General features: G+C 50.6%; 1 protein-coding gene across 3 annotated transcripts in view; it reads right to left on the bottom strand.

Annotated features, from left to right (window-relative positions):
- NECTIN1 (nectin cell adhesion molecule 1) overlaps positions 1-23,033 on the bottom strand; it is a 106,844-nt gene that overhangs the window by 48,680 nt on the left and 35,131 nt on the right. For all 3 annotated transcript variants that reach the window (XM_055728515.1, XM_055728517.1, XM_055728516.1), the window contains exons 2-5: positions 10,154-10,504; positions 9,152-9,454; positions 8,612-8,729; positions 4,254-4,405 (exon numbers count right to left, since the gene is read on the bottom strand). In XM_055728515.1, the coding sequence (XP_055584490.1) occupies positions 4,254-4,405; positions 8,612-8,729; positions 9,152-9,454; positions 10,154-10,504 (924 nt within the window). The remainder of the gene's footprint in view (positions 1-4,253; positions 4,406-8,611; positions 8,730-9,151; positions 9,455-10,153; positions 10,505-23,033) is intronic.

Here is a 23,033-nt window from a genome sequence, read left to right as displayed (position 1 = left end):
AGCCAAGCAAATGGGGGTGGGCCGTCAGCCCCTGCCAGCCGTTCCTCCTGCCCCACAGCCTGTCTCGCATCCAAGGCCAGGGCTGCCCGCCTTGGGCAGGGACCTGCACAGAGCCTCACACCCTCACAGCCCCTCCCCGGGGCACCCACAGATCGCCTCCTATCTCCTGGAAACCCGGGGGGTGCAGAGCTGGGGCTACACCAAGCAAGCAACTGGGGGAGCCCACAGTATCCCGGCAGAAGACCCCTTCCTGGCCTCAGGAAACAGGTGGGAGCAGTGCAGCAGGGAGGCTGATAGCAGTCACTGCCTCAGCACAGGCTCTGCTCTCCCTGCTCCCCCACCTCCAGCACCGTGATTGTCCTTCGGTTTTGATCTTTGCCTGGTGCTTGAAGGCCCAGAGGGAGAAAAGATGTTCTAACAACATCTTTCTCCTTGTGCTTCCTCTGGCAGAAGCCAGAACACAAATGCATGAATGTCCCCCCTGCATACGCACACAAATGTGTATGTACACACACACATAAGGGCTGGGGTATGTATACGCATTGCTACACACAAGCCCATACAGCCAAGCACATGTTCATAAATACATGCATATTCACTCACGCCAGTGCGCTGATGCACTCGTGTCCTGCATGCACATGTGACTGTGCAGCAGGGCATCCCCGTGCAAGCATGCAGGTTTGAGAGGCCCATTTGCATGCCAGGATGCACATCAGGGTCACACGTATGTGTGTATATGTACATGACCAGCTGTCTGTGTTAGGACCACTGCAGCCGTGTGCAGGCACACAGGGACACACACATGCAGTCTATAACCACAGCCTTTTATTATGTCACCCAACCACCTGTAATAAATAGTTACATGTCACACTACATGGCTTGGCTGAGACTGACAAAGGTCCTGCAAGGCAGGAGACGCTATTATAGGAACAGATTGCTGGAATAAAATATTAAATTTCCACTTATCAATCTCTTTAATGCGCTGTAACTCTAATAGAAGCATTCAGCCTTCTCCCTTTGAACGAATCGCTCTCCCATGAGTGGGCTGAACTAGCCCCGCACTCCTCATCTCTGGGCCCGGGGCTGGGAGGAAGGATGCTGGGTGGCAGAAAGGGGGAGGTCTGTACCCAGGGAGGCAGGAGGGGGAAAAGCCGCTGCAGGGTTTTCTCTGCATCAGCCTTTTGGTTTTTTTTTTCTCCCAAGGCTGGCTGCTCACTAGATTGAACTCCATTTATTGCACAGAGCTCTTGAAAGAGGTTTTGTGGTCCACTGACAATCCCTAAATTGCCTGCAAGACCCAAACAAATGTACCTGTAATAGCTGAGCAAGGATGGCGGAGCCCTCCCCAGCACTGGCCTAATCGGTCCTTAGGGAGAGCTGGATAAACATATTCAGATCCATGAATTATTGAAACGTTTTTTTATGTGGTGGAGCCTGGCCTAATGGGTTGGCTGCTAATCCCTCCTAGCAGGGCAGCTGCGGGTGTGCCCTTCCTTTCCTCATTTAACCTCAACCCCACAATTCGGACCTTTGAGAATAAATTGAGATTACAGGCAGGCAGACATCATCCCAAAGTCATTCCCCAGAAATCCTGCCAGTCCTCGCTTCCCTTCCCAGCACTGTGCTGATCGAGCATGAGAACGATGCTCTACCAGTCCCCTGAGAAACCACCAGGAAGGGAGACACTTACCAAAGGCCAGAGGGGAACCCACAGACCCTCATCCCTAGAGGAGCATGTGCCGGTGCGAGCGAGTCGGTGCAGCCCACCCAGGCTGCGATGCTAGTGTGGCGCTGAGACAGACCGAACGCTAGCAAGTGGCAGCAGGAAATACGAAGAGAGGGCTGTACGTGGTGTTTGGGAACATGTGTCCTGACACCGCAAGAGATACAGGGCGGTTGGATAGACAGAACGAAAGCAAGAGAAGGATATACAGGCTATGCAGAAATGGGAAATGAGACATGGTGAAGACAGCCTGTTCCTCTCTAAGTCTCCTGCAATACCCATCCCACCTCCTCTGCAACTGGGGACTGAGCTCAGAGGCTTCTTCTCTCCGATCGCTGTTTCAAACGTGACCCAAGGTGCTAGTTACTGCACGGGATGGTTTTCTATTGCCGATGGCAAGCGAGTCTGCTCCGTTTGTACCAGGCAGTTGCCTGCACTGTCCCAGAAACACAGCACCTTTGGTGGCAACTCCCATGGAAAGGCTAGTGGCTGAATGGATTTTGGGATTTTGTCCATGACCTCCCCTCTGCCCGCCACCCCCCCCCCCCCACTCCCTGCTTTGGGCGGTGGGCAGGGCTGGGCAGGGTGGATGCTGCTCCATGGCTGCCCTGAACAAAGAGCTTTGCTATTCTGGTGCCTTTCACTTGGCAAATGAAAAATCCCCCAGAGAAAAGCATATATCAGGAACAACTCAGCAGGCAAGGATCCAGGACAGGAGGTGTGAATTAAAGGCCTGCTACAGTGATAATGATCATAAATAAATACTTGGTAATTAGCATCTAATTAGCACATCCCATCCATTGACCTCCAAGCACTTGGATAGAGAAAGATTAGCCTGGTTTACCCATGTTACAGAACAGGGGAACTGAGGTGGTGAGGGTGCCAAACTGTGTTATTGCTGATTTCAGGAGGTCAGCTGCCTGGGCTTCGTCTTTATGCTTGCTCAGCACTTACCACTTAGATAGCGGGTGGAGGGGGCTGAGAAGCCCATTTCATCACTCTCAGGTTAGTCAACTCTTCAAGAACTGGGGTGGCTCAGAGAAGTGGCCTGCTATCAGAACAGCAGGCGCTCTGATTTGCTTCGGGCTGGACAACAGGAAAGGCTAACGACCCCGGGAACCTGGCCGCTATCTCCCATGCCTTGCGAGCCCCCAGTGCGTCTCATTCCCAATGGAGCCCACAGGCACCTGTGGTATTTGCAGGACGCAGGCAGCCGGCTGCTCTCCAGCTCATCCAGCTGCAGCCACAGTCCTGCTGGGCTCCCCAGAGAGCAGGTCTGCAGCTCCAACACCCCACGGTCCGGGCTGTGAGCCCAGCTAGAGCAGCGGCCGTGTGCCGTGATCTGTGCTGCCTGCCCACCTGGGGTGCTGGGGTGCAGGGGGAGCACCTGAAGGAGACCAGCGCTGAGTCCCCACAGTGCTGCTGCCCAGCTGGGGGGCCAGAGGGGAGCCCCAGCAAGTCACCCCAGGCGTGTCTCCCAGGCAGGCAGCGCCATTTCATCAGAGTCACTCCCTCCCCTGTCCCCTGACAGCCCAGAGCCCACTGCAGTGTGGCAGTGCTCCAGCTCACTCCTGTAAGAGGTGCTTCCATCTCTCGTGAGACCCACATGCTGGTCGCTGCCTGTCATTAACCCACTGACAAAATGAATTGCTTCTTTTACTCCAAAAGGAAAGGGGTAAAGTTCCCTTCCCTGCTTTCAAGGCACTACCACTTTTCCCCTTCGGTGCCACCTTGCGATATCACTTTGTCTCTCTGAAATCAGGCTACTATGATATGTTATTTCTCCTCTTTAACCTATTTCTTGACATCACTTTCTCTCCCTGACACTACCTAAGCGTATCCACAGGTCTTTTCCTCACTCCTATGGCTACACTGATCTGCAAGTCATCAAAATCCTTCTGTCTCATATGACATCACAGAGCATCACTTCCCACTGTCTGCGTCCTGTGACGTTATTCCTTTCTGGAGCCCAGACAAAGCTAGTCAAGTGCTCACAGCCTCTTGGTAATCTGTCGCAGCCAGGTGAGCAAGTGCACAGACCCAACATGGCACTGGAAGGAGCACAAATGAAAAATCATGAGAATTGCCTAACATCAGAAACACCAAACATCATCCTGAACAAATGACTCATTCATCTTACACTTTACTGCCTCAGTGGCAGTCTATATCCTCATCCTACTCCTTCTTCTACCTTCTAACAAATACATCCCTGACATGCCTTCGCTTTTAACATGTCCACCAATCTCCCCGAATCCAAAGCAGAAGACAAGGGGAAAACAAATTGAACATATCTTGGTGCAAGAAAGGAAAAGACAACAAAAGGAAAGGAGAAAAAAATCCAAGCCAAACCAGTGCAAAACCAATAACTTCACTGCTCCCTTTGCATCATGAAACTCCCCACCCCTAGAAGGAGACACTGGTGATTGAGACTGATGTTAAGGAGATTTAACTGACTGGTAGTTGTCAGCTGCTGACACTCTCCTCATCTCCTCTTCTTCTGTCTTTCAAAGCACACCAAGTGTTTTCCTACCTGTGACATTGACTTCCACCAAGCCCGACCGTGTACCGATGGCGTTGGAGGCCTCACAGATGTAGGTGCCAGCCACATTGTAGGAGACGGGCCCTTTAAAGTAGATGGTGTTGTTCTGGATTTCCACGCTCCCTGGCAGAGTCCCGTTTGGCCTAGGAAACACAAAAGACATGGTTAACCCCCGAGATGATACTCAGTGGGGTCAAGCAGTATTGCAGAAGTGACACTGGCATGCTGGTTCTGCGCTTGCCTTTGGGCAGCTCTATAACCTGGTGGTGCTGGCTAGAAAATACCCATTAATGTAGTCAGCCTTGAAACCAAACCCTCAGACAGCAGCATTACAGAAAAGAATCAGTAGAGTGTCTCCAGGGTAAATCCACTGCATGATGAGAATCAGGTTCTTTACATGGATTGGGGTTTTTTTCCTTCTCTGTGATTACAAGGTAGATTCTACATACTTGGGTCACATACAGCCCCTCCTTGGATTTGGCTAATGGGATGTGAAGCACTTCTAGTCTATGTTCTTCCCTATCCAGAAAACAGAGTCAGAGCCTTAAAGCAGTTAATTTTCCAGCACAGTCCCCATGCAGGTACAAGCTTAGGGTAAGATGTCCAGGTCACTCTCTTGTTTCGGGTGGCTCACCTCTAGCAGGCTCATCTTCAGAGCGCTGCTCCATCCCTGACTTTCCATTTGATGGAAAACACAAGAAGGGGACACCAATCTGACCCTGCTTTACTCCAATTTCCTGCCCATGTAACTCTCCTGGGCAGCTGATCAGCCAGTGTTAATTGCAAGTCAAGCTCGAGTAAAGTAGTGCTGATTTAGAGCCCTGCCACCTACGAACCTCCCTATGTCAGAATAGTCAGACAAGTGTGAAACTGGAATAATGCAAAACTGAGTCTGGAGATACATAGATTAAATGAACAAAGGCAGATGAAAAATAAAAAAAACCTTGTGTGTTAGGAAAAGACACACATGGCCTGGTTATTCTTAATTACTGAAGCAAAGTAAAGTAATTACTTCTCTTAGGCAATTAAAAATTACTCAAGTAATTCCTTCCCCTCCTTCCAATAAAAATGTGCACATATTGTCAGCAATTTGTAAGAAACAAAAGGGAATAATGGGGGTATAATTAGGTTTGTAAAGAAGTACCTAAATGCACACACACATATTTTGCCTGCCTACATATACACACAGGCACACATGTACAGCAAACATGTTAGTCTTTCCCAGCTACATCAAGCCAATCATCCCAAAGCTGATGGACGAACAGAATTGCCTACAGTTGGTCCTCTGCCTACAGGGACCCTGAAGCTACAAAGACAAGGGCACATCTAAAAACTGTGGTATGGGATGCTAAAGGCAGCTATTGCTTCCTCTAACAGCTCCCCTGACTCTTGCTCATCATGATCCAAATGGGAGGAAAGGAAAGCATGGCTGGTTTTTACATTCCAGGCAGGAGCAAACCAGCAGCAGCAGTAATTGCTTCCTGTCCCCCAGGAAGGGGAAGAGGCACATATGAGCACATGGATAAACCAAAGATGCTGATGGCTATTTCTCTCTCTGCCCAGCCAAAGAAATAAGGAATCGGTTTGATATTATGAACGTGGCACTGGAGGAAGGAAGGGGATGACCATGGATCTTATTCCCGTTCCTTACCTCTTTACATGTACACACGGGCCACATGCCTAGGTAGCTGGCTGCAGTACAGTTATTTATCAGGCTTTCACCCCATCTGTTATGCCTGCCTCTTCCTTGCACGCCCTGCTCACAGGCAGCCTGCAGCCAGGACCGGGAGAGCAGGAGTCTGGGCTGAAAGAGCCGGGGGCAACTCTGTGCTCCAGCTTTTCCCTCCTCCTCCCTTCCTGCCTCATTTCCCCCAGTCTCACGCGCTCTCTCTCTCTCACTGTCTATTATCCTCTTCTTCTGCCTTCATGCTCCTCACCTTCAGCCACACTCCATCTTTCCTTTCCATCCTGTCAGGCCAATAAAACTATACTTGGTCCTAACTGACCCACCAAGTGTGCAACAAGGGAGAGGCTGGTGCATCGGACTGAAGCGCTGTCAGGCTTAGAAACCTGTACTCTTCAATTTTGTGCTTTCTCTCTCTCTGTTATTCTCACAGTTCCTTCTCAAAGCAAAGTATCGATACTCCCAGTCTCTTAGCTGTAAGTTAAGAAACGCTTGCAGGCTAAAGACAGACAAATGGACATACAGCTCACAGAGAATCCACAGGAAAACAACTCTTTCCAGTGCTAAAAAAAAAATAATTTAAAAAATCATCCATCACACAAGCACATAGGGACCAGCTCGATGCCTGGCTCAAAGATGTGCTGTTCCCAGGAATCGCTTCTGCCAGAGCTGAATTTATTACCAGCGCAGTGTGTAAACCAGGTGTGGAAATGACACATCATATTCACTCAGTCATGCAGCACCACGCTCAGTCCTGACACCCGCATCCCCTGCTGTGTTTGAGCCTAGCTGGTAACTAACCCTCTTTCTTGCCCTGAGCTATAGAAACATCACCTGGCTAAGACATTTGGCACCTGGTTACCTTGTGCTTCAGCTTTCAGCCTGCTTTCAGCATCATTATCACAGTAGGAGCAGACTGCCCAACAGAGATCAGGGTCCGCTTGTGCTGCTGGCTGTGTCTGTACACAGTGACAGAGCTCCTGCCACAGACAGCCTGGTGCCCAGGGAGCCCAGCAAGCGCTCAGCCTCCAGCCCTGCATGTGAGCAACAGCAGAACAAAGGGGTGCAATGACTTGTCCAAAAGCAGACCAAAAACCTGCCACAAACCAGCTGTCCCCAGATCCATCTCACAAGGCTTGATTCAGCTCCATTCTCCAGCCCTGCTACACAGAGACAGCCTAAACCAGGATCTCTTCTGCTTTGGGTACCACAAGGAGCATCTTTGCCTCTAATGCTTTCCTGGTAATGTGAGGAACCCCGAGAGCCCCCTTGGAGTTTAAGTTTAACTGGCAGAACCAAGAGAGGGAGAGAGCTGAGGACGAGAACTAGAAAAAAGGCAAGAAAAACAATTCTCTTCAGACTTTCACTGTGAACAGTTTGATCTGGGAAGCGAAATGAGAGAGAATATGCCTAGCTCCTTGCAAAGCCATTTTGAGAGCCTCTTTCCTGATGACAAATGCCAGATGAAAAGAAGAAAGGATCCATTTGATCTTTCTTTTTTAAAGCTACATGAGTGCTTATAGAAAAGAGAGGGAGAGAGAACCACATCAGGTTGCATCAATTCCCATCTGACTCCCCACACACCCCTCGCTCACTTTTCACTCCCTTTAGTGTGTTCAGCCAAAAGCTGAAACCCTGGAGGACGAGGAATTGCTGCTGTTTAATGTCAGTCATGTGGAGATGTGTGCTCCAAAGGGGAGCTCCTGCTTACAGTGGGGCTGATTCTAGAGAAAGGTTTTTTCACACGCAGACAAATTTTGTGCTGTTTGTGCCCCTTTAAGGAAGGGAACTCCTGGATTCTTTTCCAGCTCTGCTACTGAAGCACTTAGTGGTGCTAGGCAAATGATTCACCTTGTCATACCTCAGCTGCTTCACATCACTGGGGCAGAATATTATTCCAGTGAATTGAGAATAGGAAGTTACCCTGGGTACTGAGGTGGCACTGTGCTGGTTGCAAGCTCCGTCCCAGCCTGGTGGAGAGGGGGTGTGTATGATCCTTACCCACTGCTCTTCCCTCCTCAGCCTGAACTGGAAGATGCTGGAGGAAGACCCAGCTGAAAAGCAGGGGGTTACCCCTGTCCATCACAAGGTGAGGTGGGTGTGTGTGGCTCAACTAAAATGCTAGTGCCAGCTCTGTCAGCTGGGGCCACAGGAAACATCTGATAAAGCCCATCCACCCAAAACAAGTCCCTTGCCCATGTCGCTTCAAAACTGCACTGCCTGCCTCGAAAGCATCGGCTGCCCCGTAGGCAGGGCTTGCAGGGCAGCAAGCCTTGTTTCGGGTCTGACAAGCTCAGCCTCAGAGGATGGCCAGCACAGGAGGGGTGAGCCAGAAAGGCCAAGGCTGAAGACAGCAGCTTCCCAGGTCTGCAAATAAAGATATTAGCTCCAGTCCCTGTGCAATGAAGGCCTCCTGGCAGAGCTGTGCCAGGGAACCAGAATCATCTCCGAGCGTTCTGCAGGAGCACGGTGGCTCCAGCAACTACAAGTGTCCAACTCCCCGCTCACACGCACAGGTTTTACCTTGGAGTGACACCGCTGACAGTAATGGCACCATGCCCTAATTGACCAGAGGGTGACTGAGGTTTCTAGAAACTCCTTAGCCCTGCTCGAAGACTGAAGATCATTATGTGCTACTGAGAGCAGAAGCAGTGTAGGCACTTACAGCTTCCATTCATAGGTGTGAGCTGGGGGGTTGGCGTCAGATTTGCATATCAGCTTCACATCTTTCCGGTTGAGAAACCAGTTGCCATCAAAGCCCTCAATAGTGACTTCTGGCTCATCTGCAGGGAGATGAGAAAGATAGAAAAGCAGGATGGAAAAGGAAAGAGTTATGGAAAAGGAAGGGGGAGAACATGAAACAGGAAGAGATGAGGGGGCAGGGTGGGAGAAGGTGGGAAAGATTATGGGAGAAGGAGTGAGAGAGGGTGGATGAAGGAGAGAGGAGGGAAGGAACAGAGGGACAGAGCAGAGGCAGAGAGGAAAAAAGGTGTGAAAAAGAAAGCATATGATTATTCCAAGGGATCACTTCAGTTTTCACTCTCCAGAAAAAGAGAGCAGCCCTCCACCTTCACCCCCTCCACCAGACCAACACCTTCCCTTCAGAAAAATCCTCTTGCCAGACTTTATTACCCACCCCAGGGACTGACCATGGAGCATTGCTCTCCAGCCCTGCTGCACTCACTCACACTGCATGCTCACTTACACTGCACGTTGAGGGTCATGCTGTCGGTGAAGCGGTCCAGCTGGTAATTAACCACGCACATGAGCTGCTGCCGATGGGCCTCCCGGCTCGGCACCAGTCGGTACCGGCTAATCACTGTGATGGTGCCATTGCTATTCCGGATCTCCTGAAACTCCGCTTCCCCTTTGAGCTTGGTGTCCCATGTGACAGTGCTGGGGGGCTTCCCATTAGAGGAGGTGCAGGTAGCTACCAAGATCTTTTCTGTCCTGCCAGACTTAGCAATAAGTGGCCGCTTGGTGCCCTCCATCCGATTTGTGGGCTTCGCTGCAAGGAAGTGCAAAAAGGAGGAGAAGGAGGAGAAGAAAAGAGTACAAAGAGATGGTTAGAAAAGCCATACTACCTTCTCTACTACAACCAACCCAAGAGACACCTAGCACCACTGAGCCTGTGACAGACCTTGTGGTGAATCCAGAGCTGCTGCAAATTGCCAGCAACCTGCTCTGTGGAAAGAATGGTGGAGGTGCCCTAGATGCACAGATCCAAGATGGAAAGTCAATCCTTTCCTGCTATAGGTTTTCAGCCCTACGTTAGAATGAGAAACTGAAATAAATCGTGCAGACCTTGGGTGGGGTCTGTTCACGCACAGCCCTAAGCCCCATGGATAAGCTCTATCTGTGCTTAGGGTATCTGTAGTCTTCTCTCTCTGTTCACCTGACAGCCACCAGCTCATTAAAACTCACCACTCCCTTAGGGAACAGGTCCCTGTTATTGCACCTGCATTAAGAGATAGGGGAAGTGAAGCCTGACAAGGGAAGCGGCGTTCCTGTGATAGCTCAGTGAACCACCTACCCTGCGTTCCCTGCTCTTCACCTCTTTACAGTCAACTTGAAAGATCATCACAGATAAAATTTACACCCGAGATCCACGTTTGCCCTGAGCTCTCAGGACACGAGTTCTGTGTTCCTCCAGATCTGTTTAACTGGAGGCAATGGTTCATACTACAAAGCTTGTCCAGTATCTTACCCAGCACAGTGAGGTTCAGTTGACTTTCCCGGTTGCCAGTTGGGAAGGTGGCAAACTCACAGATGTAAACTCCCTCATCCTCCAGCTCTAGCCGAGAGAGTTGAATGGTGCCATCTTTGAAGGAAGGATTCCGGAAAGTCACCCGCTCTTTGTAGGGAGAGAGGATGGAGACCCCCATGGCAGGGTTGTAGATGGCCACATTCTGCTTGGAGCCGTTGGTGGCTTTCTGCCACGTGACCTGCGTGATCTTCACATTGGGGAGCGGATTGGTGAAGCTGCAATGCAGGACCACGTCCGTTCCGATAAACCCCGAGACTGTGTCATTGACTAAGACAGTCTGAGCTTGCAGCCCTGCAATTAAATGGAAAGGCACGAATATACGTGTACTTCTTAGACAGAGAAAGACAGAAAAACAATGGTTCTTGGACATCAGGCCCACAGACCCCTTTATTCCATTTGCTGCTTCTTGGCGTGGCTGATACAAGAACAGTCTATGACTACAGGCACTCAGTACCTTCTGCAACTACCTGCATCCACCTGCAGCTTCATTCCTGCTCATAAACACCTTCCTTCCCACAACTGCTGTTCATACATCACTACAACCAGCCAACCTAGGGCTTGTGATCAACAAAAAGCACAAGGCTGAATCAATAAAATTTTCCTTTCTTTTGTCTTCAACTTTGGATGACACTAAATCGGTTATTGTAAAAATACAGGGCATGCATATCTAGAGGCATATGAAAGCACTGATATTTATAAGCATAGCATATCCTAACATATGCTAACACACACTCAGACATCCATTTAATCCTATTGGAAATGCATCAGTAATTAAATGAGCTGCAAAGACTCAGGCTTGATTTCAGAGTAGCGACAGTTCCCATATAAGAACAGATTTACCGCGGTGCCTATACACCTTGCGCGATCTACCAGCATGATCTAGGTCGTTTCTGTGGCCTTTTTTTAACCCCAGAAGTGGCTGCAATTAGAAACCTTCCATCTTGATTCTGCAGGGTAAAGATGAAAGGTGCTTGGGAGAAGTGGTGGCTGGTGTCCATGTCTGCTCTTCTGTCTGTTGATTCCTCCCCTGACAGCTGGAGGAAAATGTCTCCCACCAGGACTGACCCTGAAATTCATCTTTGGCTGCCACTGTGTCTTTCCCTAATCTGTACGTTTAGAGATAATGCTCTGGTAATTATACAGCCAGTATTTATATGATAAATACAATAGAGAAGCAAGGTGGCAAGAACAAGAAAAGCGGGTTTTGTCACTGCTGGCAGAATCTGAAATTGGATGTATTCTGGGAGACTGAGAGTAAAGGAAAGAAAGGGGTAATATAAAAAGAAAGATGTACAAAGAGTGAGGAACATGAAAGGGTAATGAGAGAGAAGCTGGGAAAGAGAAAAATACGTAGCAAGAGAAACAGGACAGCATCTTCTAACTGAGGGGACAGAGCATTTCTGAAATGTCACCCCTACTCTGTTCTTCCAGGGGACAAATGGGCTCCCTGTGCAAGGCCAAAATGAAGTCAGTCTTAGCCCCTGCAGACCCCTGAAGACATGCCCAGTGACTTCTACAAGTGAACCTGAGCAAGAGCCTCCTTCCTGCAGTTTTACACACACACACACACGAATGCAGGCATACAAAAGTCTTCTCATGCGCAAACACTGCCTTTACCGCTCTCTCGGCACTCTCCCATGTTGCCAGCTCACTGCCTGCCTGCTGTTCTCGGCCTGATCTCAGTCCCCACATCTCATCTAAGCCTCTTCTTTCTCCCCTTCTCCTTCCCTCCGCACCAAGCCTGTGACCCTGAGGACAAGCCTCAACAATCCAGCCCGGCCAGGAGACGCCATCAGCTGACCACAGTCACCAGCAGTTAAGACCGAAACTCATGTCTCTAGAGCTTTGTGTGAACTTGCCCCCTTCCCTGAGTCAAGGGCTGGTTTGCCCCACACCCTAGCATTGCAGCTGGGTGCTGAGGAATGTTTTTCAGCGCTGTTTACAGCCACAGCAAAGCACTGGTGCCCTCATGTGCCTGCCTGCATGAAGCCGTCGAGCCCTCGGAGGCTGTCTGCTGAGCTGGCAGGGTTGCACGTTTCCCCTCCCAGTGTACCCAGGGCCATTTTTGCCATGCACCTTCCTCCAGAAACCAGAAGGAAGGGACGTTCCTGCGCTGATAAAGTCACAGCTGGACCACGTCTCTCCATGCCAAGGATGTCCTGGCAGTAAGACACAGTGAAAGACTTCCCTGAAGCTAGTCTGGCCTGTGCCTGGTGGGACCCCGTGGCCCACAAAAGCCTTCCCGATGAAAGGAGGGCACTGGGTGCAGAGCAGGGCTGAGTTTAGATAATGATGTGCTGGGATCTGAGGAAAGAATGGGTGGATGGGGAGGGGGGAGATGTCTCCAACATGCTTTGCAGCATATGCTGCTCCTTCTACCCTGGAGGTGAGAGAGCCTCTTGCAGAATTGCCCACACCCGCGGAGGTGAGCAACAGCTTTGCCAAGCAGTCTGGCTCTGAAGTCTTTCGAGCCTTGCAAAGCGTGTGGGAGCTTGCCGGAGAGCAAAAGCAATCACGTAGCAAGGGCCCTGGGAACAACCTGCCACCCATCTCACGGCTGCCGGGCTGTAGGTGTGCTCAGCGCTCCCTCCTTCTCCCAAGGCTGGAGGAGAACAGATTCATCAGCACGGTCCCCACCTCTTTCATGAAGGGCCCAATGCCCCCAGGCAGAGCCTGCCGGGGGCTGGGGCGATGGCAGGGCTGGCCCCGCTCCCACACAAGCTCCCTGGCCCCCCACAGGCCTCAGCGGCTCCCTTTGATCCAGGCTTTCGACATCCCAGCAAAGGAGGCCCCGTCCGCGACAGCAGGAAGTCATGGCCCAGAGCCTCCCCACAGCGCCAGGAAAGCTAGAGAGAGCTGAACCCCAGGGAGGAGAGGATGGAAAGCCACCAGCTTCTCCCCGGAGTCACCCTTGCAGGGGAGCCGGGAGGACAGCCCAGTCCCTCCCTGGCAGGGCATGCGGCCGAGCACTGCAGGCAGAAGGCTATGCCAGGCCGAAGGCCACCACCGCCCAAGGATGGGCACCTAAGACGTGCCCCTTAAATAAAGGTATTGCCATCCAGCCTGGCAGAGAATGGGATATATATCACTGGGCAGAGATCAATCCGATCCCTTGCTTCATCATTACTATGCCCTTTCTTTATGCTGTGATATCCCTGCAAATTAATGAATGACCCTTTTAAAAATCAAGTGATTCTTCTTGACCTTGAGTGGTAGCAACAATTCCCAGTTCTACCCTCCCCCAGCCACAGGATCCATGCATCAGCGCAGGCTGCACCTGGACACAAACTGGAGGAAAAGCAGACTTTGGTGCTGGCAAACCTGACCCTGAACCAGACTTCAGGATGGTCCTGCAGAACCCTCCCCTGCCCAGGTGTACAGAGTCAGACTTTCGGCTAGGGAAAAAGCTGGTGCCAATTCAGGACTGCTTGCCAACAACAAAACGCTGCCAAAGCTGGGATTCAGGCCCCTACATGTAGCAATTTTAACAAAAACACATTCCAAACTTTCTAGAGGCTTCAGGGGAAAAGGGGGAAAAAAAAAAAAACCAACCCAGCAGAAGAAATAACAAAACAAACCAAACAAAAAATACCCTAAAAAACCCCAAACACTGTGCGGAAATCGTGTTTCCTTTCCAGGTGATTGAATAACTCACGGCTCTTTTGCAAGATGGTAAACTATTTATGTTCCGCTCCTCCAAGCCTCTCATCAGGGAAATAACGCACCCATTGCTCTGCTCCGTACCACTGCAACAACACCCACACCCCAACAGCAACGATGAGGAAGGGGAACAGACGGAGTAAAGGGGTTTTTGCAAGTTTGCCTGATCAGCTTCCCATGCTCCCCATCCTAAATCAGAAGCCAGAGGGCAAACCAGCTGCTGTCACACTCTGGGGAGCATTTGTTTGCAAGGTGACTGAGCTGGGATGGCGGGTCTTCCCTCGCCCCGTTATGCACTCAATAATTCATCAGGGCAAATGCATAGATAATTGATGGCAGTGAGCATGCAAGGCCATGAGAGGAGGAGAAAATAAAATCACTAATCAGCCTCTGGAGAGGCTTGAACATATTAAGCAGGGGGTGTGTGTGCATGTGCAGTGCTGGGGTTTGCCTCGCTTTTTCTTTGCTGAATGATCTATGTGGTTGGTATGGCAGAGAAAAGGCTTGGGAGCAGCCTGTCATGTGCAGCTCCTGTGCCAGATCTCCCAGTGCCCACCAATCCACCCTGACACCTCCCAGGGGGCAGCCAGCACACGAGGAAGGATTAGCTGTATAGGTTGAAGCTTGTCGAGTTGCATTTTACTCATTAGTTTTTTTGGTGGTATATTTTGTGAAGGGCCAAAAGCAGTAAAAAGGCCCAGCTGAGTGCCAAAGACATGTTGGTGCCAAGACCTCATTAGTGGAGACCTCTGAGATCCTACTCCTCCACCTTGGCCTCTGAAGTGGTTTGCGCTGATGCCTTTCCCCACGATCCCAAACCCAGATATTTACTAGGTCATGCAAGGCCTGGGGGGCACTGTGCAGAAGGCAGGGTGCCCTGCGGCACAGGCAGCGGGCTGGGAAGGAAGGTCTGCACTCCCTGGGTGCGAGGGGCGCTGGGGAGGGAGCAGGCTAAGTGGCAGCTGGTGGCTCTTGAACCTGAAAACCCTTTCTCCCTAAAAGCCCGGGAGATGCTGTTACATTGAGGCTCCCACACTTGCAAATCTGGTTCTTGCTCCCCCATATAGAAAGCTCTGGAAATGATCTCCAGGCACTAGTCAGCTCTGTCACAACAGCAAGCCTCCAATCAATGCTTCTTTGTTAAGAACCATGTGAACTCCACGCCGCTTTGCACAACCTTGCCTCTGCTGAGCCTCCCACCGATTTCTCTCCCTCCTGTTCCCTGATACTCATCTCACCCCAAGGGCACTGAAACAGCCCTTGGCAGAAGTGTGATGAGCCACCCTTCGGTGTGGCAATACCAGGGCTGATGCAAATGTCAGAGGAATCAGAGCTAATACTCCTTGCATCACTTAGAACTAAACTGAAGGGTCACAGTAGCTGGACCTTACAAAAACACAAAACAAAGCATCACGATTCAACCTGCAAAACCCTACACAAAGCACCTGATTTTGAGAGAGCCCCTTGCACTGCACCTCAGCTATGGGCAACGACTGTGCGTGGTTCTGTACACCTCACAGACACTCCAAACAGATCTCCAAGAACTTTCCATGAGGGGAAAAAAACTGGATGGAACAGGAGCTCAAAACTTTCCAGCTGGTGGCGCATATAAATCTTTCTTCTGGTATTTCTGAATTCATCTTGCAAATCTTCCCTATTTTTAGGTGGAAATCAAGGTCTGAAATGCAACCCTTGTGGGGCAGAACACAACCAGCCTCCAACAGCTCAAAGAAATGCCGCAGGTGTGTTAGGCAGGGTGGGAAATGGGAAAGAAGATCCTAAATCCCAGCAGGGGGAATTCAGGTGGCAAGAAGCAAAGGTTTGAGCTGGCGCTTGGCCAGGATGTTGGGGTTAATACCTCTCCTCTTGCCAGAGAGGCTCTGTATTGATTGCCAGGCATTCAAATCAGTACTCTGCTGCTCTTCCAGAAGAGCACAGTGCCTGCCTCACCCTGCTTAGTCAATGGCTTGCAGCCGACTGCAGTGAAGGAGTGGTCTCCAGTGACTCACCAACGTGCTCTTCCCACAGCAGCAGACTCTCACTGGAGGTCTCTCTGTCATGCACTGATTCAGTCCTGCCCCACTGAAGTGTGGAGTTTGAACACCAACGGGATTAGAAGAGGAAGACTGAGTTTCCAACACAAGGGGAGGGGGCCTTAGAAAGAAGATGAGGAATAGATGTGGCAAGATTATAGCTCCAGGTGACGTGGCTGCACATGAAAGTGAAAGGCCTGAGATAACACTGTGACTGGGTGGGGGCACAGCAAGAGAAACTGCAAGCCCAAGCATCCCTTCCCCCAGCTGAGAGCTTTATAGGAGCTGGGAAATGGCAGCGTGTACAATGGCCCATCTGGCTCTCATTCAAATCCCTCTCAAAAAAAGAGAACCGGCTTGGCTTTGGCTCGCAAATGGGAAACACAGGGCCTTTTTCTCTAGGTCACTGGTTCATATCCAGAACCAGCACATAGTAGCAACAGCAGAGATGTTATTATCTGAGGACCAGTCAATGGCCTGTATTGAGTGAGGTCTCTAGACAGCCTGCCATTGGCTGTCTGCTGGGACAGGACAGTGGAGATGCCTTTGGGATAGAGCAGGGTTGCCTTCTCCTGCCTGTGCTGTATTTCCTCTTTGGATAAACAGAGCACAAAGCAGCCTCAGGATCCACTTGAATGAAAGATCTTTCCTAAAGGGCCTGATCCATTGATGCTCTGCTTGTTGCCTGTTAAGGTTCGGGAAGCCTGTTCACACAAAGGCCCTAAGCCAGGCCAAGGCCATGCTTGTCCTAGGTGTTCTTCACAGAAATAGATGAAAAAATAGCAAACGCCAGGGTGAGACCAGCCACAGGTTAAACAGAAAGCGAGAAGCAGAGCTGAACACCCAAGTAGACCACTAGTTCTTGCTGTCTGTACTTCAACCTTGCAAACAGCCTCTGTTGCAGCCAACCTTCTAGTGCTCTAGGAAAAGGGCCGCAAACCAGAGGAGAGGGAAGGGAACAACCATGCCTGCCTTTGCTCCCGGCTTTCACTCTTTGCCGTACCCTTCCTGGCTTTCACACAGCTGCTTTGCTTCACCCCCAAGTCACGGGGAGGGGAACATGCCCCATGGCAAAAGCAGGGAGGCTGGCAGAGCAGGGCTCCTGCTGAAAGCGCTGACACAGCACTGGGAAAGGCCTTCCTGCAATAAAGCTGTGAAACCCCATGCTCAGCAACAAAGCACAAAGGCTCCTCAGTCACGGCTCCTGCCGCCCGCCCGCCCCGCCAGCATGTCGGCTAATCCTCCGGCGGGAGCTGCCGGTTCCCACACACCTGAGCAGGGAACCAGGCTGCCCCTCGCCTCCACCTGATGTGCACCTGTGCTCAGTGCCTGGCCCCTCTCCCCTCCGTGCACCCTGTCCCCCAGCCTTCTGGGCTGGACCCCGCTCCAGCTCCTTCCGCAGGTCTGTCCCACCGCACGCTCTTACACCCACCCAGCGCCTGGGTGCAGAGGACTCCCATCTCCCTTCCCCTGTGGCCTCATGCAGCTTGTTACAGCTAAGTCACAACTCCCTTCTGCCCCTGCCACCTGCCTCCGTAAGCCAGGAGAGGGCTGCCCCAACTTGGTCTGCAACGCTTGGTTTCTTTGACTTGCCCTCCCTCCATTTCAACCTTACAGGTTTTCCCACCCCTCTTGTGTCTCCCCAGCATCATCATCACCACACCCCAGGCCACGCACTAGCCTCTGCTCATCCCTAGCCACTGGTTACTCTGGAGGGGAACCAGGGAATATGTCCAGGATCACAATTCTGCACTAGGAAAAGCAGGCAGCCGGCCAGGCAAAGGCAAGGGTGGCCAACGAACAAAAAAGCAAAGGCCCTCCTCTCAAGAGCCACCTCTCTGTCTGCTAGCAAGGAAAAACCAGGGTCTTCTTGCTTACCAGCTCTGACCTGTAAGCAAGAGGGAAGACTGAGAAAGGGGACGACGTTCAGAGCCAATGCTTATTTGGTGGTTGGGTGGGGAAGCGAGGGCAGAAAAGAACAGTACAGCTGGAAAATCAAGCATGGAGGAGGGGAAAGAAGCTGAAGCATTGAGCGAGGAGAAGTTAATTAAGCCGAGACTGTCCCGACACCTTATCTTGATGGGCTGAGTCCCCAAATGTACATGAGTATTTTCTCTGCCCTGCCTCTTTCTTGGACTTCCGCGTTGCCTTGGATGTTGTTCAAGGAGCCCTGGTCCAGGACTAAATATCTCGCTATTAGAGCTCTCCAGGTGCTAAGAAGGAGGGATTTAATGAAGAGCTGTGAAGTGAGGATCAAGATAGTAACCCATAGAGAGTCTCATTTCCGAAATGAAGGAACTTGAGACTGAAGAGATTCAGTGAAAACAAAAATAAACTTGATGGCACAGAAAGAGAGAACATCAGATCCGTCCTTCTTTCCCTGGGCTGACAGCTCAGAGCCGAAGCAGGAAACCAGGGAGCTTGCAGGGCTCACGGGGGTGACTCACTCGGCTCCGCAATGGGAACGCGACAAAGCCGAAACTCTGCTGACTCAGGCGTGACTTCAGCACCGGGGTTAATAGCTGGCAGCCCTCCTCTGACTGCCCCCGCCAGCCTCGCCACTCCCGAGTCTCTGTCCTCACTCAAATCAAGCCTCTTTTATCAGAGGGGTAGACGCCAGGTCAATGGGAAATAACCAGAGGACACAAACTCTCTGGTCTTCTGTCCAAGTCATGGTGCAAAACACATCCCTGCCAAAGCACGCTGGTGCTGGCCAGCCCTGCAAGTTTTGTGCAGAAGATCAAAACTCCTACTTTCCTGTAGGTTAAATGCATGTGAACCCGTCACAACTTTCTGTGGTCTGGCTCTCCTCTTTCCTGCCATTATCATTTCAGTATATAATGCATTGCTGATATTTCAGTATCTCCTGAAACAAAATGTTTTCTACTGTTGCAAATAGGAATGTTATGCTCTGTTCTACTATAAATTGTTTGAAGATAGAAACAACTTTTTTTTTTTTTTTTTTTTTTTTTTTTTTGTTGTGGCCAGGAAGATGTGATATATATTCTGGCAGCTCGTGACCCATCAGAACTGACAACTAGGAAAAATCTAGGAAAGAAATTAGTGAAAAAAACCCAACATGAGCACAAACATGGCACCCAACAGATGTAATGGACAGCCACCCTTCGCTGGCTGACTGCCTGCGATTACTCTCGTAATGTGTTTTAGCTTGCCCTGGAGATAATTTCTGCAGGAAGATGGAAAAGACTCAGACCTCGAACTTTGCCTTAGTTGTTTAAGGAGTCCTGCCCATGAACAACAGGCTGGAAAGAACAGTGTGTACATATAAACCAAAACTCAGTGCCTTGCCTGATTTCCAGCCTGCTGCTGCTCAGCTTTCTTATCAAGTCCTGTGCAAGGAACTAATTTTACAAATTTCAGCTCTTCCCGCATTTATGATCTCCACAGTGCAGACCTTCAGTCCTACCTGGACCCCATCTGTACAAATAAGTCTGCATATTTATGGAAAGCTTTGCATCTTCAAAAGACTTTTCAAACAGTAATTAATTAATCCTCCAACACCCTGAGAGGCAGGAAAATATTTTACCCCTGCTTTCAGGGATGGGAAAATCAGAGGTGCTGAATGACAAAGAGATGTGCCCAGGGCCAGCCAGGCAATCACTGGCAATCTCACTTGAATGGCTTGGTTTACATGTGGGTATCTGCATTTTATGGTGACAATTCTCACCTAATGAAGCAGGTATGGAGGCGTCTTACCCCAACCCCACCCACCACTCACGCAAATAGAAAAGGTCACCCTCATTTTTATGGCTGAGGAAATGAAGGTGCAGGGAGATGAAGTGGAAAACCCATTCTATTGGCAGAGCCGGGAAGCAAACCTGAATGTTACCCAAGTCAACAGCTAGAGTAAAGGTTCCCAAAACATGGCTCACATTTTTCTCAACGATGAGCAAAGTGGCTGCGACCAAATACAAATCATTTTGTATTAAGAACATGCAAAGTGGCTGCGATCAAATACAAATCATTTTGTATTAAGAACATGCCAGAAATTATGAGAGATGTTGAGGCTGACAGTGAACGTCCCATTCAACCGCTGAGCAAAGCCAGCTCCACAATTCCAGACCCCACTGCCCCGAGCAGCCGACATGCACTCCGGGTTTGCCTCATCTCTCTCGCTTGCCAGATCAGGGGCTGCCGCCACCCCCCCAGCCTGGGTTCAGATCTGGCATGGCCTGCTACAGCTCAGCAGCAATGCCATCTCAGCGAGGAGAGAGACCTGAGCAGGGCACATTTGGGTGCACGGGGGTCCCTTTGACTCCAGACCTCACAGCAGCTGGTGGGGTTGAGCGGAGGGCAGCTGGCAGGTCAACTCCACGCTGGATGGAGACGCAGCACTTGTATCTATTAAGGTCACAGACTCCATCCAGGCTGTCTCAGGAATGGTTGCTGAGCTTCAAAACGCCTGCACAGGTTGGGGCTTAGAGGAGCCTGCTGAGCTTCTAAGACTCAGGACTGTAAACAAGTGACAAGACCACCCATTAAAGGCAGCTGTGCTGGCCCCAATCGTGAGCATCAGAAGGAGGGGGGGAAGGCAGTGAGTGAGGGTCAGAACCCTGCAGAGAGGCCTCCCCCAGGGGTCATGCTCCCTGCCTCATCCTGCCTGGTCCACAGCTCTGGCATGCATGGAACAGTGGCTTTGCTCTTCTGGGGACAGTAAGGGAGACCAGCACACTGTCACAGCCACTCTTCCCTGCCCAGGAGGGTGAGGGCAGTCACCGAGGGCTCACTGCACTGTAAGGACAGGCAGCATTTAGCCCAGAGCAGAGGGCAGGGCAGGAAGAGCAGGAGTTCAAAGGGACTCCTGCAGAAAGGTCTGTCCTCCAGCGAAGAGTTTGCCAAGTAGAGTCCATGCTGGTCCTACTGGGAGCAAGGCTTGCTCTTTCTGATGGGGCAAAGACGGGTAACTGGGGACTTCGATTTATGAGCTGTATATGCTTAGTGACTGTAGTGCAATGGAGGAGGCGAGCAAACTTCCAGGAAGAGAAACTAAGGGCTTCTCCATGCCTTATTATCCCCTCCTCAAACAAGGTTGGCTTTGCGCTTCCAGGTAGCCCCAGGGAGGGAGCTGCGTTGTGATACAACACCCAGGGGAATTTGATGACAAATGCCACTCAGGAGGCGGCATGACATGCTGTGCTGAGTGACTCATCGGGCCTCTTATGCCCAGGTACAAAGATGTCCCTTCCTAAGCATCCTGGGAGGCATTTCAGCTGTGCATCACCCGGAGTCTGATGGATGCATCTGCAAGCATCTGCACTGGGTTGCTGCTGCTTGGGCTGGTTTCTGGGGCCTCTCTCAGCATGTTTCGCTTTTTTCCCCAGTCTGGGGATGCCTGAGCAGGAAGGCTGGGATATCAACTGTGACAGGAGCTGCGGGTAGCTACAAGGCCTGAATCCCTATAGCAGGCTTGCATCACATATTTCCTCCAAACCTAACTGTTCTTGAAGTCTAGATGGATGAGAGGGCAGGCCAGCACCAAAAAGCCATCAGCTCCCCATAAAGACAGTGCAAGCTGAGAGGCAACATCCCATTTCCAGCCTCATGCTGGAGAATCTAGGCCCAGAGACTGAGGGTTAAATAGCTCAGTTGGCCTTAATTGACATATTTCATTGACTTTCAGAGTTATTTCATTGACTTTTGTCAAAATTGCATCAGCACTAGGCTCCCCATTTCCTTCCTATGTAGCAACAGGCTGTGTTCAAAAGGCTGGCTGTGGGGATGGGAACAGCAGGCTGCTGGGGGCGGGGGGGGGGGGGGGGAGGGCGCAGACGTATTTCCCTCTGCACCGCTGGGGCGAGCTCCAGTGAGTCATCCTGGTCCTCAAAGACCAGGAGGTCAACTGCTCTCTTGGGGCTTCTGCATGCTTCCTCCTAGCTGAAACTGGGGACTGACGAAGTTGCCACAAAAATGGAAAGCATGTGGAAAAAAAACTAGAGCCAGTGGAAAATTTTCCAACACAGCATGTTTTTCTGATGGAAAGTACCATTTAGTCTGAGCCAAAACTGTCCACTGGAACGTGCTGATTTTGACAAAATTAATTTAAAAAATAAAAAAGCCTTTTGATAAGATTGAAATGGTCTGCGCTAACCTTGGAACAGAATGTTTCCTTTTTCTGCGGTTTTAGTTTTTCCCATTTAAACAAAAAAGGTTTTTCTCATTTTAAGACTTATTAAATCTATTGTAGAACAACTTCTTTTGAACTCCCATTTCTTTTAAATGGTATGTGGTAAAGCACTGACCAGAACTGCAACCAGAATGAAATATTTCGGTTGTAATGCAATGGGACGTTTTGGATTAAGCCAGGCCAAAGTTTTCTTTTGAAATTTCATTTCCGTGGAAATTCTCAAATGCCAGTTTGTTTCAAAGAAGAAGGAAAATTCATCCTGAAACACCCAACATCTCCACTTGCAAGCCCATTCTGCGTTACAGTCATCTTCACATCTGACCTTTTCAACAGCTTTCACACCCAAAGAGAAAGCACCTCACGCCTGCCTATGACTCTCCGCACCGTTTTCCACAGCCTGCTCCGAGCTCCATCCATCTGGATTCATTCGGCAAGAGTCTCATCCCGTCCTGTCCCCGGGTCAGGTCCCTGGGGCCTGGGGCTACCCCATGCAGCCGTGTGCCGCAGCCCAGCACGGGACCGTGCGGCCGCATTCTGCGGGGTGCCCGCGCCAGCGCCAGCCCCTCTGACTCCCTGTCTCGTCCTCCTTCCCGACAGACGGATTTGCTCCCACCCTCCACCTGCCTGGTGTGTCCACCTCCTCCTCCGTCTGCTGTTTGTGTCTTCCCACTTGCTAACAGCTACATGGGAGGCTATTTAAGAGAACTCATGTTCTTTTCAGATTGGGGGAAAAAAAAGAGGGAGAGAGAACACAAACCAGACTGTTACATTTTTTAGCGGACATGACAATACGGACACAATTCCTGCAGAGCGTTGTACATTTTTCAAGACAAATTTTACCCGGAAAATGTCAGCCAGCTGCCCTGGTGGGAGGAAAAATGAAGAAAAGAAAGGGTCCTCCAGGTTTCCAGCAGAACTTCTATATTTTCCCCTTGGAAAGCTGTGAACAACTGGGCAAGATCTCTCAGCACCTGGCTGCACA

This window comes from Falco cherrug, chromosome 17 (genome assembly GCF_023634085.1).
Source record: "Falco cherrug isolate bFalChe1 chromosome 17, bFalChe1.pri, whole genome shotgun sequence".
In the NCBI taxonomy this organism is placed as follows: domain Eukaryota; kingdom Metazoa; phylum Chordata; class Aves; order Falconiformes; family Falconidae; genus Falco; species Falco cherrug.
The sequence above is the reverse complement of the archived record's forward strand: the minus strand, read 5'-3'. Positions and strand labels throughout refer to the sequence as shown.